Here is a 15,479-nt window from a genome sequence, read left to right as displayed (position 1 = left end):
TGAAAATATTCTGGTAGCAAAAATTGATGTACAGTTCAGTCCCGGAGTTCAATGAACGGCATTGTCACTATGACGGGACTAGCGACTGCATGCAATGAAAGTCACAGGCAAGCTGTGATGTCAATGGATCCAGTTTTTTGAACAAATACTGACTTGTTTTTCAGGCAAATAAACCCTGAAGTTAACTGTCGGTGACAACCAGCCTTTCTGTTTGTTATTTTCCCATTCTAAATGACTGACAAAAAATTGGAACAAGTCTGACGTTGGGTTGGGGAACTCCGCATTCAAAACATGGGTAGTCCCTGGGTACATGGGTAGTCCGCAACATGACTCAGCACAGCGCAGCCAGCGGTAGAAATGGGTAGGAAACCAGACTTGATCCCACAATGCATCATTACATATTCCGCTGTAGTCTGTCAGTTGACTTCCGGTCAGTACTTTCGTCGCCGTGCGCCGCATGGACGTTGGAATCTTGACGGGAGGATACCGGGAATCATATTCTGTATTTATCCAATAATCGTGTATCTAAAGTAACGGGATGGTCCAGGGATAATGCTATACTCGTCAGAATATTCCAGGTGATACCAGTGGTAATACTGTAGAAGCGAAGATAGGGTGTTGCCTAGCCTGTCTGTCAGTCTGCTCATGTATTCATCGTGCATGTCCATAATGACAATGATGTCACAGTAAATAGTGTGATACACCCCCTCCCCACCACAATAAAACTGGTGATATTCGGGAGACATCGTACTGGAACATTAGCACTGATCTCGTACAGTAGACTGAGTGCAAAATGTCTTCGCCGGGTGATGACACAAGCGTTCGAGTCGCTACAAGGTGAGTACGGTCACGAAGTTCCGATGAGTACACATGCTGAGTGAGAGGGAGAATGAATCGGGCGGGAGTGATTGATTGATTACATAGTGTTCACAAGTGTCCCTATAGATCAATAGCCGTATAGACTTTTAGCCCGTATTAAAAGCAGTCGTATTGGTGTCATTTGAAAGAGCGATCTTGCTGTCTTTGCTCTTGGCGTAAATATGAGACTTTGTTAATAAATATGCCATTGCCAGTTAAAATATGAGAATGGTACTAGTATAGAAATTTGAGACGGTCAAAAGTTCAAAAACCGCAGGAACTGCTTTCCAGATAGTTCTGTTTTTATATAGATTTGATATAGACTACCTCTGTTTTCTTATAGACACCTCATTGCCGTTTTTCAATTCTTCCATCTACAGTGACTGTAGAATTTTGTTGCATAAATATTTAACGTCCATTTCAACAGGTCCCGTCGTGTTTCAACATACACAACAATATGAGTTATCTGAGAGGTGGGAAGGAAAACTGGTTACTGTATGTTTGTATGTCTTGCTGGCCATCCACTGCAGCTATTTTAAAAACCCGTGCATGTGGGTGAGGCGGGCAGAGATGCATTGCGGGCTATAAAAGCTGGCATATATGAAGATATGAATCCCCAAAATATGCAAAATGAGGTACAGTATGAAAATTAGAAATATTTGAACTCTAGACGATCCAAACTACTCATTGTAATGCTTGTAGTTACGTTCTGAATAGACTGTCAACTGACCCTTGTGCCATTGCTTTTCTATTATTATTGGTAGTGGTCTCTCTCACTCATATTGGGGGGGGGCTTGCAAGTATAGCGCCACACAAAGGCACGACTTTGGAATGCCACAGGCATGACTGCCACTGCCTCATTGTCTTTGGCACTCGCAATTATGCCTGTACCCCTGTATGTGCGAGAGACTACACCAATAATAGAAAAGGAAAGGCAAAAGGGATTGTCAACAGTCTACCTTCTGAATACTTTACGTACATTCTTTCATTAAGCAAACATCTTCAGTTTTGTAATACCTGTGAACTTTTCTTGTTTTCTCCATTTCAGTGAAAAACTCTATTTTTTCAGAAATTGTTCACAAAATTGAATGGAAATTTGTTGTACAATGCTACTTCAGAAATATTTCGATGTCAGCAATTTCTTTAAACCAGTCTATAAAAATTTAGATAACTAAAAGAACATTCTATAAAATGAACAAGAATTGGTCCACAGAAAGTCACAAGAAATCATGTAAAGTCACAGACAGAAGAGAAACATCATTTCTGTACTGTATATGAAAAGTCTATGGTTATTGAATATTAAACATGCTGTTATTTACATTCATCACATCACACATTAAACATGCTGTTATTTACATTCATCACATCACACATAGCTGCCATGTTAAATGTATCCCAATATCACAGCAGAGCTTTATTACAATTATCTCTGGTAGGTAAAATAAACATTGACACAATGCTATCACTGACGATTGTCCAGGTGTTGATAAAGCCTTTGTTTGCCCAAAGATGCCGGCTCAATTATAAATAGTACGTCTGTGAAATATGACTAAATTTGTTGTGTTATTGATGATATTTTATTTGTCCCTTCATAGAAAGTTTTGAGAGATTAATGTACTGGGATCTGCCCATCCATGTGTACATGCTGGCATGTGTCTGCAAGCAACCAGTACTCTGACATGCCTTTACCAATTGTGTTCATAGTCCCATACAAAGTCAACATAATACAGTATGTGGTACATAGCACATTTGTTCATTTTTATGCGACTTACTGTGCCAGGGGCTAGTTTACTGTACAAGTTTTCTCGTGTTATGCTTGCTGTTTCACAGACATGTCTTTTAAAACTGATTTCATGCAAACTTTAAAATACAATCCTATATGACATAACAGTTATTTTGTTGTTTTTTCATGTCCATAGCCATTACTGAGACATGATTGAACAGATCTCATTGAAGCTTGGTATAAAGGGCATTCATTGGCCAATCAGTTATGACTTTGCATGTCTTGAGCTGTTGTGCAGACGTATCTGACCATATTGATTTTGATCAATCATGCATACTGTGAAGTAGTAGTATACATGCATGTCAATTTATAGTAAAATGATCATGTACTTTGACATACATGCATGCTGTGTTAGAGCTATCTTTCAATATATGCCATTTGGGTCACTACTGTGGTATGCATGTAAAGTACCTACTTGTCAATAAAATAGCTACAACCAAGTCATAAGCAACAGGGATCAACAGGTCCTAAAACAGTTGATCCAGCAGGGACTGGTTCATCCATAATCATATGTGACAACATATTAAAATATGGCTAGTGTAAATATTTGGTAATGTATATTGCAGCATCAGTGTTACCATTCTTACCTCACCAGGTACAACACCTGATATTGATATTGAAATTTCATGAACACTTTACTTAAAATTGAACTGGCATTCCCTTAGACATGGTTTTGGGAATATGATCAGCAGTATTATGGTTTCTGAACGTTAATTGTAATCAAAGACTCAATGAGTCTCAGTGTTTTAAGATTTGTAGAATCTCAAGGCCGTCTTTTTCATCAAATGACATGTCAACATTTTTTCACATTATTTCAAGTAATTGACTGTTGCAGTGGGCAGTGCAAGTTTGGCAAAATTGATTTATTGGCCGTATATAATGAAAGAATATGAACAGCTGAGGGAATTCTGTAGTGCTTATTGAGAACAGAAAGTAAGAACACAAATGCAGAGACAAAACTGATAAAGTAGCCTTTGAAAAGACAACTCTGAACTGAGATGATGCTTTCTCATTCTTGAAATGTGTCAGGTACTTTTCTTTGCAAGAAATATAGTAAAAAATGTTCTATAAGGATATAAAGTGAATTCATTATGTGTTGAGTTTGATTACAATATCATGTAGTTTTGGTATTTTTTGTGTGGACTTTTTATAATATCTTGGATCTGCAGAAACATTTGTGCTTGTAAGGAGAGGTCTCATTCTGAAGTCATTGAGATTTTCAATTTTGCAAAAGAATTTTTGTTTTGAGATGATAGCGGGTTCTCAAAGGAATTTTCATGAGTGCTTTTATTACGGACAGCCTCCTAGTTCCGTCAGTATGACACTTATACTGTCATACTATTATTCTGATGTGTACTGTGTAACAAAAGCTCTGTTGCTTTCAAGTCCAACCATTATGGATTTTGTAGGCATTGTGTAATGCTATTTAACTGAATTTATCTGTTATAAATACGGCATCATTGTATATGTAAAAAAGATGAAGAGTATGTACCGGTATGTATCCCACATCGTTCAGATGTCAAATTCTTGGTCATACTGCTGTTGATATGTGATACTAGCTAACCAGTGATGATACATGTATGTATGTGTGTCTGTACTTTCATCAGTTAAGAGGCTGAAAAAACTATCATGACAATTTTCAACAATTATTTCAACTGCATACAATTTGACTGCCGTCATTGGATTTTGAGAGCTTTACCTCCAGTGGAACTCAAGGTTCTGTTGAAGGCCATGGCTAGAATGAGAGTGACTACATGTATGCTTTATGTCATACCTATAAATTTCATACCAAGTATTTTTGGAACATTTATATGAAATGTTATGAAGAAATAACATTTCCAAAAATGATTCTTGATAAGCAGTTTTCAAGTGCCCATGATAGTTAGTGAAGTCTGATTAGGTGTTGTCATACAATTTTACCTAGACTACCGGTATGGGAAGATCTCCAGCCATAATGTAAACTACATGAGTATCGTTTGTTATAATCATGGTAGATATCTATTGAAATTTGCAAAGCAAGCCTTACCATTTGAAGCTGATAGCTTTGACAGGAGATACCTAAGGCAATATGTGTACAGTATCTCTTATGTGATCAATTTACTGCATAATATAATTTATGTTTTTTTTATTATTTAACAGAATAAGACCACAACTTGCAAAGGAGAAGATTGATATGTGCCGTACATGTACTTTTGTAACACCGGGAGAACCACAAGTGACATTGGGACAGGACAGGGCATTTACCTATGACTATTTATTTGATTTAGACAGCACACAAGAAAGCATCTATAATAGCTGTGTACATGAACTCATTGAAGGGTAGGTAATGAAAGTATGTATGAATGTATACATGTATGTATTTATGAATGTATATATGTAGGTCTTTATCAATGTGCATATGTATGAAAACATGTATGCATGCTTGCATGTATGTATGTACATTGGTAGGTATGTATATATTGGTGTGTATGCCCATCGTTCATACCTGAGTACCACTGCATGTATTGCTGTGATATTTAATTTGAAAATGTATTTATTGATCAAATATTTCCAATGACAGCATTGATCCATGTAACATGATATGGGCAATATGAAGTATATGTGAATACTGTTTTAAATGTAGTTGAATCATATACTGTAATATCAGTCAATTACTTTGAAAATTACAATACAGCTGCTCTACATAATTATGCTGCTGGTACCATAGTCATAACACATAGTAATATGACATAGATAACATATTATATATTGACAATATTAACTTTCCTTTTGTAGATGTCTTGAAGGTTATAATGCAACAGTATTTGCATATGGACAGACAGGGTCTGGTAAAACGTATACAATGGGAACAGGTTTTGATGTCACTATATCTGAAGAAGAAAAAGGGATCATACCACGAGCAGTCTCTCATCTGTTTAAAGGTATTGAACATCGAAGAAAATCTGCACTGGAAAACAATCAGACTCCACCAGATTTTAAAGTACATGCACAGTTCATGGAGGTAAGCCATAGATGCAATTCATTTGGTATTTTCAGTTCTTAGCAAGCAGCACAGTAATCTTAGTTTTAGGTTACACATTGGAAGCATACATCTTTGTACGAGAAATTTTCAGTTGGTGCCAGGATGTTGATGATGAAATAATTCTTTCACAAAGACGTAGATGCTGATGATGTCAAATATAAGTGTAACAAATGAATAATATCGCAGTATAGTCATTTGAAGTTTGTAAGCCCAAGCTCACTGCAAATGAAATTGATATGTATGACAATCAATATACTTTGCTGGGTGATTTATGTTTTGATCTCAGACTGCTATCAAATCGATCATTGTTGGTCAGTATTTGACATCTGTTGTTATCATTGTCTCTGAACCTACCAACCATTAAGATTTCAAAGTTAGTATACTTGTTCCTTGACATGATCTTGTTAAGGATGTACAAATCAGGTTTTGTGTTTATGATCGTATTTAGAAATTCCATAATGATAACAAAGTTTGTATATGTAAATTTTTGAGCCAATTTTCTCATTCTTAGTCGAAACATGAACAGTGATATCAATGATCTGATACACAGGAGTATATTCTGTTGGTATGTAATTCCTCAAGTCATACTGTCTGTACTTGTAGTTTGGAATGGTAAATGTTGAGCATGAATTATTTTACGGTCGTCTCTGAAGGATCATATTAAAATTCTATTGGCTACTAAGTCACATGTTCTGTTGGCTTAAAAGGGGCAAAAAGCTTCTTTGGTTTGTAGAATTATCGGCATAACCCCATTCACTTTCATTTACAAGTATATCAATTCGGACATATGTTTTGGTCAAGTCAGTTTTGAATCTAGGGTTCAGCATTGCGGCTTTACTGCATTTTAGAACGAAATGCCTCAATATAAATAACCTGATGCATCAAAATTGACATGCAAACTTAGGAACAGCAGATCTATATGACTTAACATACAAGCTACAATATCACATTTGAGCCCCTGCCAGTCAACACATTAGTAAGATTGATATTTAAAACCCCCAAAGCTATTAAAAGGTCAAGAAAAGGTACAAGAAAAGTTTATGTCTGAATCCAGCAAAGGAATAACAAGGAAATTGATTTAAGTTTCAACCTTTTCATACAGACAAAGTTGCACCACCGCTACACCAACATAACTTTTATTTCAGTGTTGTAAAATGTGTCTGAGCTCTCAGCCCAGCATTGGACTAAGTGTGGCCCCATCGGAAGGGTCTGGAGCCGACTTAAAATCCAAGTTGGCCCAGATTTCTGTGTGTGAACATGTTACACCAGCCCTGGTCTCAGATGCATGATCTCCAAGTTTGATCATAGACTTTTTTAGGGTTTTAGCTTATAGTTTGATCATCAAGTTTACATTACTGGAAGTTTTCAATCCAGTCCTTATCACCCCATTTTCACAGTCAGGACATGCTGCCTAATTCTTACAGAGCTTGTACATCCATGGTACAACTGAGAGACGCACATGCTAACATCGTCAATAAAAATGCCATGTAAAGATTATTTCTCCACCGCAGATGTAATCCAACTATGGCCTGTGCCCGTATGCCCTGTAAAGAGATGCTGAAGTTGTCTCAGATGGTTAGGATAGTCAGTGGCAGTCATATAAGCCCCTCTTGTGTGTAAAATGCATACAGAAAGCATGAACAGTACAAACATTCTGATAGTATCTGAGTCCACCACTTTGAAGTTTGAAGGGTCAGAGGTCATGTAGAGCTACAGTTATGCTGGCATGTATTTTTTTATTTTGATCATGTTTGAATGGAAGCTAAATCTAGGCCCTTGGCCAGTGCTATGTCAGACCAATTTTATGAAATTCAGTTGTCCATTTTTCAGGGAATTTACAGAGCAAGGTTGCTGTACGCTCTTGTATTGTAGTGATAATTCTAGAGATTTTTTGAATCAAGAGTGTGGTATTTTTTTATGTGTTACATGAATTGTTTGTTTTTCCACAGTTATACAATGAAGAAATCATAGATTTACTTGATGCAAATCGAGATCCTGATATTAGGGTAAGAACTGAATATTCATTATTTTCTTGATGAAACTCATCACTCACTTCATAATTGGATTAAAATACCATTATTCTCTCCCGAGTACCCATAACCCCCTAGTTGGGCAACAAAAAACTGCGGTTGTACTAGGAGAGGGGCTTTTACTCGAGCAACCTGGTGTTTTCTGCCACTCAAACTTAATTTATGCTGTGTGCTTGATTATTAATGCCACTTCAGTTTGCTGTCACTTTCAAAAATCTTATTTACATGTACCTCCAAAGAAATTGTAAAGGACAAAAAATATATTGACAAGATATGATTGATTATTCTCTCTATCTCATGAATTGGCATGTCATATTCAGATGATACTGATAGACAACCATAGCAAAACACAGCAAAACTCAGCTACAATTTATCAGCCTACCTGACACAGGGTACAGAATCATACGGGACTGGGAAAGCCAGACCATCTCATTAGAGCTCGAGCACAATCATTGTAACTTTGATGTTGCATTATTTTACTGGTTTCTTTGGCCTGAAAAGTAATTTTACCTTCTGTAATGATCAATTACACTTCCCGTACCTTTCTATATTTGGGCTGAACTGGGGAAGGGGGTTTGTACACGGATGTACAGTAGTTACAAAAATCCTCCACAAGTAATGGAGGGGTTTATACATGAACAGGGGTTATACTCGGACGAGAATGGTAACTTGGTAAAGTGGTGTTTTAGGCTTGTGAAATATATTGTGTATTTTCAAAAGTCAAAATAGCTATTTGCTACAGGTAAAAAGAATTGTAATTTTCTTTGTACTCCTGTCTTTCATTTATACATGTACCATACAGTTTGTTTCAGCAACTGCCGCTGTCAATGAAATCATTACACAAACACATGTTTGAGATGCTGGAGACAGTAGAAAAAAAATTCTCCCTTTTCTAAGATCCTACACACATTCACACCTGTAGTAATGATTTTATCACTTTGGCAAGATTGTCATCTGAACGTAAAATTACTGTAAAAATTGCTAACTTAATCTGAGATTTACTCATAAGAAAATATTTGTAACCCTCTCCTGGGACCGGTTTTCCTGATCTGTAAACATAATGGACTAAAAGATTCTTTGTCTTTATTGCCTTTCCTCTTTATTTCCTATCCTATAATAAATTGTAGAAAAAATGTCATATAAATTAACAAGCTTTTTGTTCAGATATCAAATACTTTAATTACTATTGTGTAAGAATTAGTTTGACTTCACAGTTGCGTTAGAAATTCAAATACCATTGATCATGATAGAAGTGAGCTAAGCCAGGACTTTTGCAGGACTGATTAAACATCTTATTGTTAATAAAACAGTACATCAAAAATAATATATAACAAAGAAAACATGAAAATAAGGTCAGCTCGTAGACCTAGTGGAAATAGAGAAAGCTATGGTTGATGTAAACTAACAAATGCATGATTTACCCTTTGCCTGTCCAGTCAGTTATTGATAAGCTTTTTTATTATACATCTACCATTGAGAACAATAGAATTTTGCGTGTGCTAGAAAAGCCGTATGGTACACCCGTTCTGTAACATGTACGTTTTCCAGGCGCCCCATCCCCTACGGCTGTATCTGCACGTTCACTGTTGAACGATTTCAAGGGACTCATTGGATGAGTGCCAGAACATGTCTCGTGTGCGCTCTGTACGTATGTGTGTTATGCACACGCACAATCCAGAACTTGCAGAAGCACGTCCTAGATAGCGTTCTACACTTGAGCTATAAATCAGAAGAAAGATTATTGACATTGCATGAAAACGGTCATTACTCTGTCCATTTTGATGTCCCAGTCACAAATTTAAGATGTATAATCATAAGGTTGTTATGAAAATACCACAAAGGATGCACTTGGACATTGGCGCCGCGCATCACCCTCTGCTTCGCGTCGGGCGATACGCTGTGCCAATGTCCTCGTGCATCCTTTGCGGTTATTTATTTTTGTAATAACCTCATAATACCGTTTGCTTAAATCTTTTAAATGAGCAGTGAGATTCATGAAGTTGTGCCAAGTTTGAATACAGTGGTCACCAGTGATATGTCAATCTCCAATGAGTGCAGGCGAAATGGTGTGAGAGCAATTCTGTGTTTCTATTAAAAAGTCCTCTTGATAGTTCCCATATGAAGGTCAATCATTCTAAATTTCAATATGAAATATTTGTGAAGGTGTGCAATGAAGGTAAAAGGATCATAAAGCAAGAACTGGTCATGGCTTTCTCTTAAATCTTGTGATATCCTGAGCTAATCCTGATTAGTTTATCATGTTCAGATTTAGAAACTTGATGTGAAACTTTGACTATGGTGGTATGCCACTCAGTCTGCATTTTACATGCCAGTCAATGTTTGTCAACAGCTATTATAATGATCAATATTTTCATTGACTATGTATGTCATCAACCATGACTGGTCTTTTTCATTTCTCAGCATAAGAAGTCACACATCAAAATTCATGAAGATGCACATGGTGGTATTTACACTGTGGGAGTCGCTACAAAACTTGTTAATACTATTAATGAGGTAAGTCCTCCACATGTTTGTTGCCTGTGAATAAAATGTGTTGTGATGTCTTTCACACAGACTAGTAACCAAAGTGATATCAAAAGTTAAGACCATTTGAAATTGAAACAGCTACAGTATTGTTCATAGAAGAATACTGAATGCCCATATTAGGAAATAGGGTAAAAGTCTGTAACCTTGTTTTTCTTGCCTAGACTCTAATGTACTGCTTAATTTTAAATTACCGTTACTGTAATGAAAGTCTTATTGTTGGACATAGAAAGTCGGACTTGTATTAATGACTTAATATTTTTTATATTCACTTCAATGCTAAAAAACAAAATTAGAATCCTGGAAGGCATCAATATCAGTGATATCCATGTTTCCCAATATCTTAGCAAGATTTATGCCACTCCTCAGCAAATATGAATGTTAGAAAAGCACCAGGTCCTGAGTAAATATCGTCATGTTTGTTTAATACATGCATTTGTGGGCCAACTTTCTACAGTCTTTGTTTAGATTCTCAATTGGCCACTTTAAAAAAAGCAAAGTCCCTTGCATCTTTAAGAATCCAACATAATTCCTGTCCTAAAAATCTACTGTCACTTATCTTTATAATTTCCGACCAGTTGTTATTATATTAGTTATAATGAAAGTATTTGAACGTCTAGTGTTACTGTATAGTACGTCTGTACTCCCTTTTGGAAATTGTGAATAAAAAAGTTGCCAATAATTTTTTCTTTGGTAGGAATTAGACTATTTATGTATATGAAAGTGCTTACATCTTATTGTGTTTGTTTTGAATTGCAGACAATGCAATGTTTACAGTCTGGGGCATTATCTCGTACAACTGCCAGTACTAATATGAATGTTCAGAGTTCAAGATCACATGCCATATTTACATTACACATCAAACAACAACGACTTGTGAAAAATGTAAGTCAATTTCATTTTATTGAATGTGGTACATCATTTTGATTTACATTTCAGGGTTAATTATGCCATGGAAACAAATTACTGACACTTTAATTAAATATTCAGTACATATAGATGGATCTGGAATTAATCTTTTTGAGGTCATGACAACTCAAAGACTATAGAGATTGTTCAAAATGTCCATATGATGTGTATCGTTATTACTTGATCTTACATATATGTATGCATTTGATATTGGTCTCAAAATGGCTGATCCTGTTCACTATACGTTTTAATAATTGTCAGTTTTTATTTGCCGTTGTACTTATTTCGAGGCAGCAGTCTTCAGTTCACAATTTTTGTCAGATTTCATTTCAAACAAGGACAAAGGAGGGAATGTGTTATGATGCATTATTTGTAAAATAAAAATTTGTTGAATATAAATATGTAAATGTTGTGACAAATATCAAATGATTGACTGTTGAAACACAAGGTTGTTATTATTTCATTGTAGGGTGGAGATACAGGTGAAGATTTAGAAGAACATAACAATGAAGAAGGATTGCCAGATTTTGAAACTTTGACTGCCAAATTTCATTTTGTTGACTTAGCTGGCTCTGAACGGTTAAAACGAACTGGTGCAACGGGAGAAAGAGCAAAAGAGGGAATTTCAATCAACTGTGGGTTGGTAAGTTTAACTTCATTGCTGCTTTATTTGTATACTGTGTCATCATTGTTGCAAATGGGTTATCTTTACAGACCAGAACAAATGCTCCAACAGCCACTCTGTAACCACACTTTGGCATTGTCAAATGCATGCTCATCTTCATGTCTGTTCATAGTGAATTTGCTCACCTAACGATCAGATAACTTCATTTGTCACACTGAATAAACTGTATTCAACTGTGAGACCAAATGAGGTGGTCATTTCATTTTAAGCTATCTGGCAAGCAAACATTAAAATTTTCTTTGTTACATCTTTTCAAAAAGATACTGGTCTTCATTCGTGAAACACCTGTAACTGATTCCCTATTTTTGTTCAAGTTTTCTTTATGGCTTCAAGTACATTTAGCAGCTAAAGTATTGCCTGAGATGCTTAGCATCAAGGCCATCACGTATGCATGTGAATGTATGGAGTTATTAATTACAGTATTTTGTGAATAGCTCAATATTATACACCTTTTCAAGTCAAATTTTACAAGCAAAGTTCAAAAAAAAGTATGGTGAAAGTGTTTGTTATTTACAGTTGATTGTATAATTGCATGCAAACTAAGTTTGTGAGTCAAGCATGTTTGCTAAGTGTACAGAGCAAAACTTCAACCCAAGCAGAGCAGAAAAATAGTTCAGAATTATTTCATATAAATTCATAGGTTTTTACTGGTCTATCTACACCATATGGCTTAGTGACTATCAGATGTATATATTCTTGAAAAAAATAATAAAATAATATGAAATTTTCCAGTTTTACACAAAGCAGCTGTCAGGTGAAAGGTCAAATATCACTCAATAAAACCCACGGTTATTTGAACATGTGTCATCTGATGCCAAATTTTACCATATGATGAAATTTCATAGGTTACAGATACAGGTGTATAGTAATGCTGGTTTGTACCATGTCATCAACAAAGTCTAATTTTCTTTTGTTTCATCCTCATTCATTCACAACAAGGAGTCCACCAGTATAGAGTATTGATGGCATACAGCAAGATCTTCTTTTTTAATTACAGTGTGTATCAAAAGTGTTGAATTTTATTGTTGACTTTTTTGTTGACAGTTGGCATTGGGTAATGTAATAAGTGCTCTTGGTGACAAATCGAAGAAAGCAAGCCATGTACCATACAGAGATTCCAAACTTACACGACTATTACAAGACTCATTAGGTGGTAATAGGTTAGTACCTTTCTTTATAGATGTAGTCATATTCACTTTTCTATTATTTTATGCAAGTCCTCAAATTCTTTTTCTCAATGCTATAATATAAGCCTCAGTGAAGAGTCACCATTGTTCATTAACATAACTGGTCTTTCATGGGTATTTTTTAACTCATTGCCTCAGTATTGACAATAATTTGTTTCGTTGCGTCTTTGTTTTACCAATTTAAGCACACTCAGTGCAATTTGCAAATTTACGTACAGATCAAGATAAAAAAACAAACAAACATTAAAATTTCACAAATGAAACATGACATGTAATTTAAAAATATGAAATAAAAAACATTTCTGGATACAGAACATTTGAAACCAGAGAGGATTGAAAAAATGTCTTTACATAACCCAAAGTAAATCATTAATATATCTACTGGGCATTTCACAGTATTTCCTACAGTTTACATGGTGTCAGTGTTTCCTCTAGAAAATGTTTCTGTGTGCCAAACTGGCCAACCAGTTTCAAGAATTATCAGCCCGTATAAGTCATAGAGATGTACTCCTGAGTGTGCTGCAGTATATGATATGGTTGTACTTGCCAACAACTGAGAACTTTACCTAATTGTCTGATTGTTTTGGGTTGTGTGAATACAAAACTGATGATGAAATGTCTAAACACAAGTGCAAATATTGTGAAATTTAGAATGCTGTTATTGCAAAGCTGTAGAAATGTTGTAAATAGTGAAAATCTATGTGATTTCTCCTAAACATTTGTGAAATCATGAGTGATTTTACTGGAAAGACATTGCCATTGAATCGTGATATTTTTTCATCTTGGAACCATTGTTCAGACATGCAGGAACAGATTCTCTTAAAACTTAATTCAAGGACAATGTACTATGATGTGTATACATGTATGTATGTCAACTTGTGTCACAATATGACCCCACATGGTGACAAGGTGTCCATTCTGTAACAAGGGTTTCACATCTGGACCTGATCTGTTTTACAAAAAGATGAACTAGCAAAGCTCACCAAGTCAGAAATTGCAAGCTTTACAATCTGCTGACAAAGAACAATCTTGCAGTGAAATATGTATATCTCATGTGTGCCCTTATGTTATACATACGCATCTTGTATATCTTATGTGTGCCTAGAGGGTATACAAACATATCTTGTATATCTCATGAGTTTCAAATTATTCCTTGACATAAAATTGACACCACACAAAGCATAATCAACCCTACCAATGACATGGCAACCCCAACATCAATAAGTGAAACCGACATGTACAGCACAAAATAACCTAGATGACAACATATGGATATCAAATTGTCAACCAGTCTAGTACAGAATAAGACACTGTAGCCATGTAAAGTTTCTCACATACTTTGCCCATCCTTAAATAAATACTGTTCAAAGACAATTCCATTGACAGTGACTGCACCAATCATAGACAAGAAGTGTTACAATCCAGCTTCAAATGCTCCTCAAAACAGTTTATCTCAGCAGGGACCATGTCATTAACAATGACTTGTTCAAAAAGATATTGAATTTACCTTGTATCTATATTTCAGCTGTACACTAATGATAGCTTGTGTAAGCCCTACGGATAGAGATTTTATGGAAACATTGAACACACTGAAGTATGCAAACAGAGCTCGTAACATCAAGAATAAAGTTAGTATTAACCAAGATAAGAGCAGCCGGCAAATAGCATCTCTCCGCGCTAAAGTACAAGAATTAGAAGAGGAACTGCTGGAGTATAGACAGGTAAGGCAACATGTTGAATACGGACACCTTCCATATCTAATGAAGGGAAGATGTAAAGGATCAGTTAGCTGTCTACTGGCACTATGAGTATCATGGGCGTGTAGTATATTAATTAAATTCAGATACTAGACTCCTAGACATCTTGTAATGATGACATCTGTATATGTTGTGGGCCAATATTGCCAGTATTTTGTAATTTTTTAGTCCCCACGGAACACCGTCCGGGGGACTTATAGGTTTGGCCATGTCCTGTTCGTGCATCCGTCCGTTCACGCAGATATCTCAGAGATGCCTGGAGCGATTTCATTCAAACTTGGTACAAGGATTACTTCGTATGTCAAACAGATGCACGTCAATTTGTTTTGTGATACGATCCAATATGGCCGCCAGGTGGCCATTTTATTACGATTTTTTCATGTACAGAGCCATAAGTCAGGCATGTTCCAACCGATTTTATTTAAAGTTGGTACAAGGACATTGACCAATGTCATAGATATGCACGTCAATTTGTTTTGTGATACGATCTAAAATGGTCGCTGTGCGGCCATTTTATTACGATTTTTTCATGTACAAAGCCATAACTCAGGCATATCTCAACCGATTTTATTCAAAGTTGTACAAGGACATTAACCTATGTCATACATATGCACGTCAATCTGTTTTGTGATACGATCCAAGATGGCTGCCAGGCGGCCATTTTATTACGATTTTTTCATGTACAGAGCCATTACTCAGGCATG

The 15,479-nt window shown here is 35.9% G+C and overlaps 1 protein-coding gene across 1 annotated transcript in view; it reads left to right on the top strand.

Moving 5' to 3' along the window:
* The first annotated feature begins 380 nt into the window (after positions 1-380).
* LOC139114796 (kinesin-like protein KIF21A) overlaps positions 381-15,479 on the top strand; it is a 79,719-nt gene continuing 64,620 nt past the window's right edge. The window contains 9 exon segments of the mRNA XM_070676727.1: positions 381-837; positions 4,781-4,960; positions 5,417-5,642; positions 7,613-7,669; positions 10,115-10,207; positions 10,997-11,122; positions 11,616-11,789; positions 12,876-12,991; positions 14,544-14,739. Of these exon segments, the coding sequence (XP_070532828.1) occupies positions 794-837; positions 4,781-4,960; positions 5,417-5,642; positions 7,613-7,669; positions 10,115-10,207; positions 10,997-11,122; positions 11,616-11,789; positions 12,876-12,991; positions 14,544-14,739 (1,212 nt within the window). The 5' untranslated portion in view covers positions 381-793.

Source organism: Ptychodera flava, chromosome 16 (genome assembly GCF_041260155.1).
Source record: "Ptychodera flava strain L36383 chromosome 16, AS_Pfla_20210202, whole genome shotgun sequence".
Classification (NCBI taxonomy): Eukaryota; Metazoa; Hemichordata; class Enteropneusta; family Ptychoderidae; genus Ptychodera; species Ptychodera flava.
Note: the sequence above shows the minus strand (reverse complement) of the source record. Positions and strands in the feature narration are given on the sequence as shown.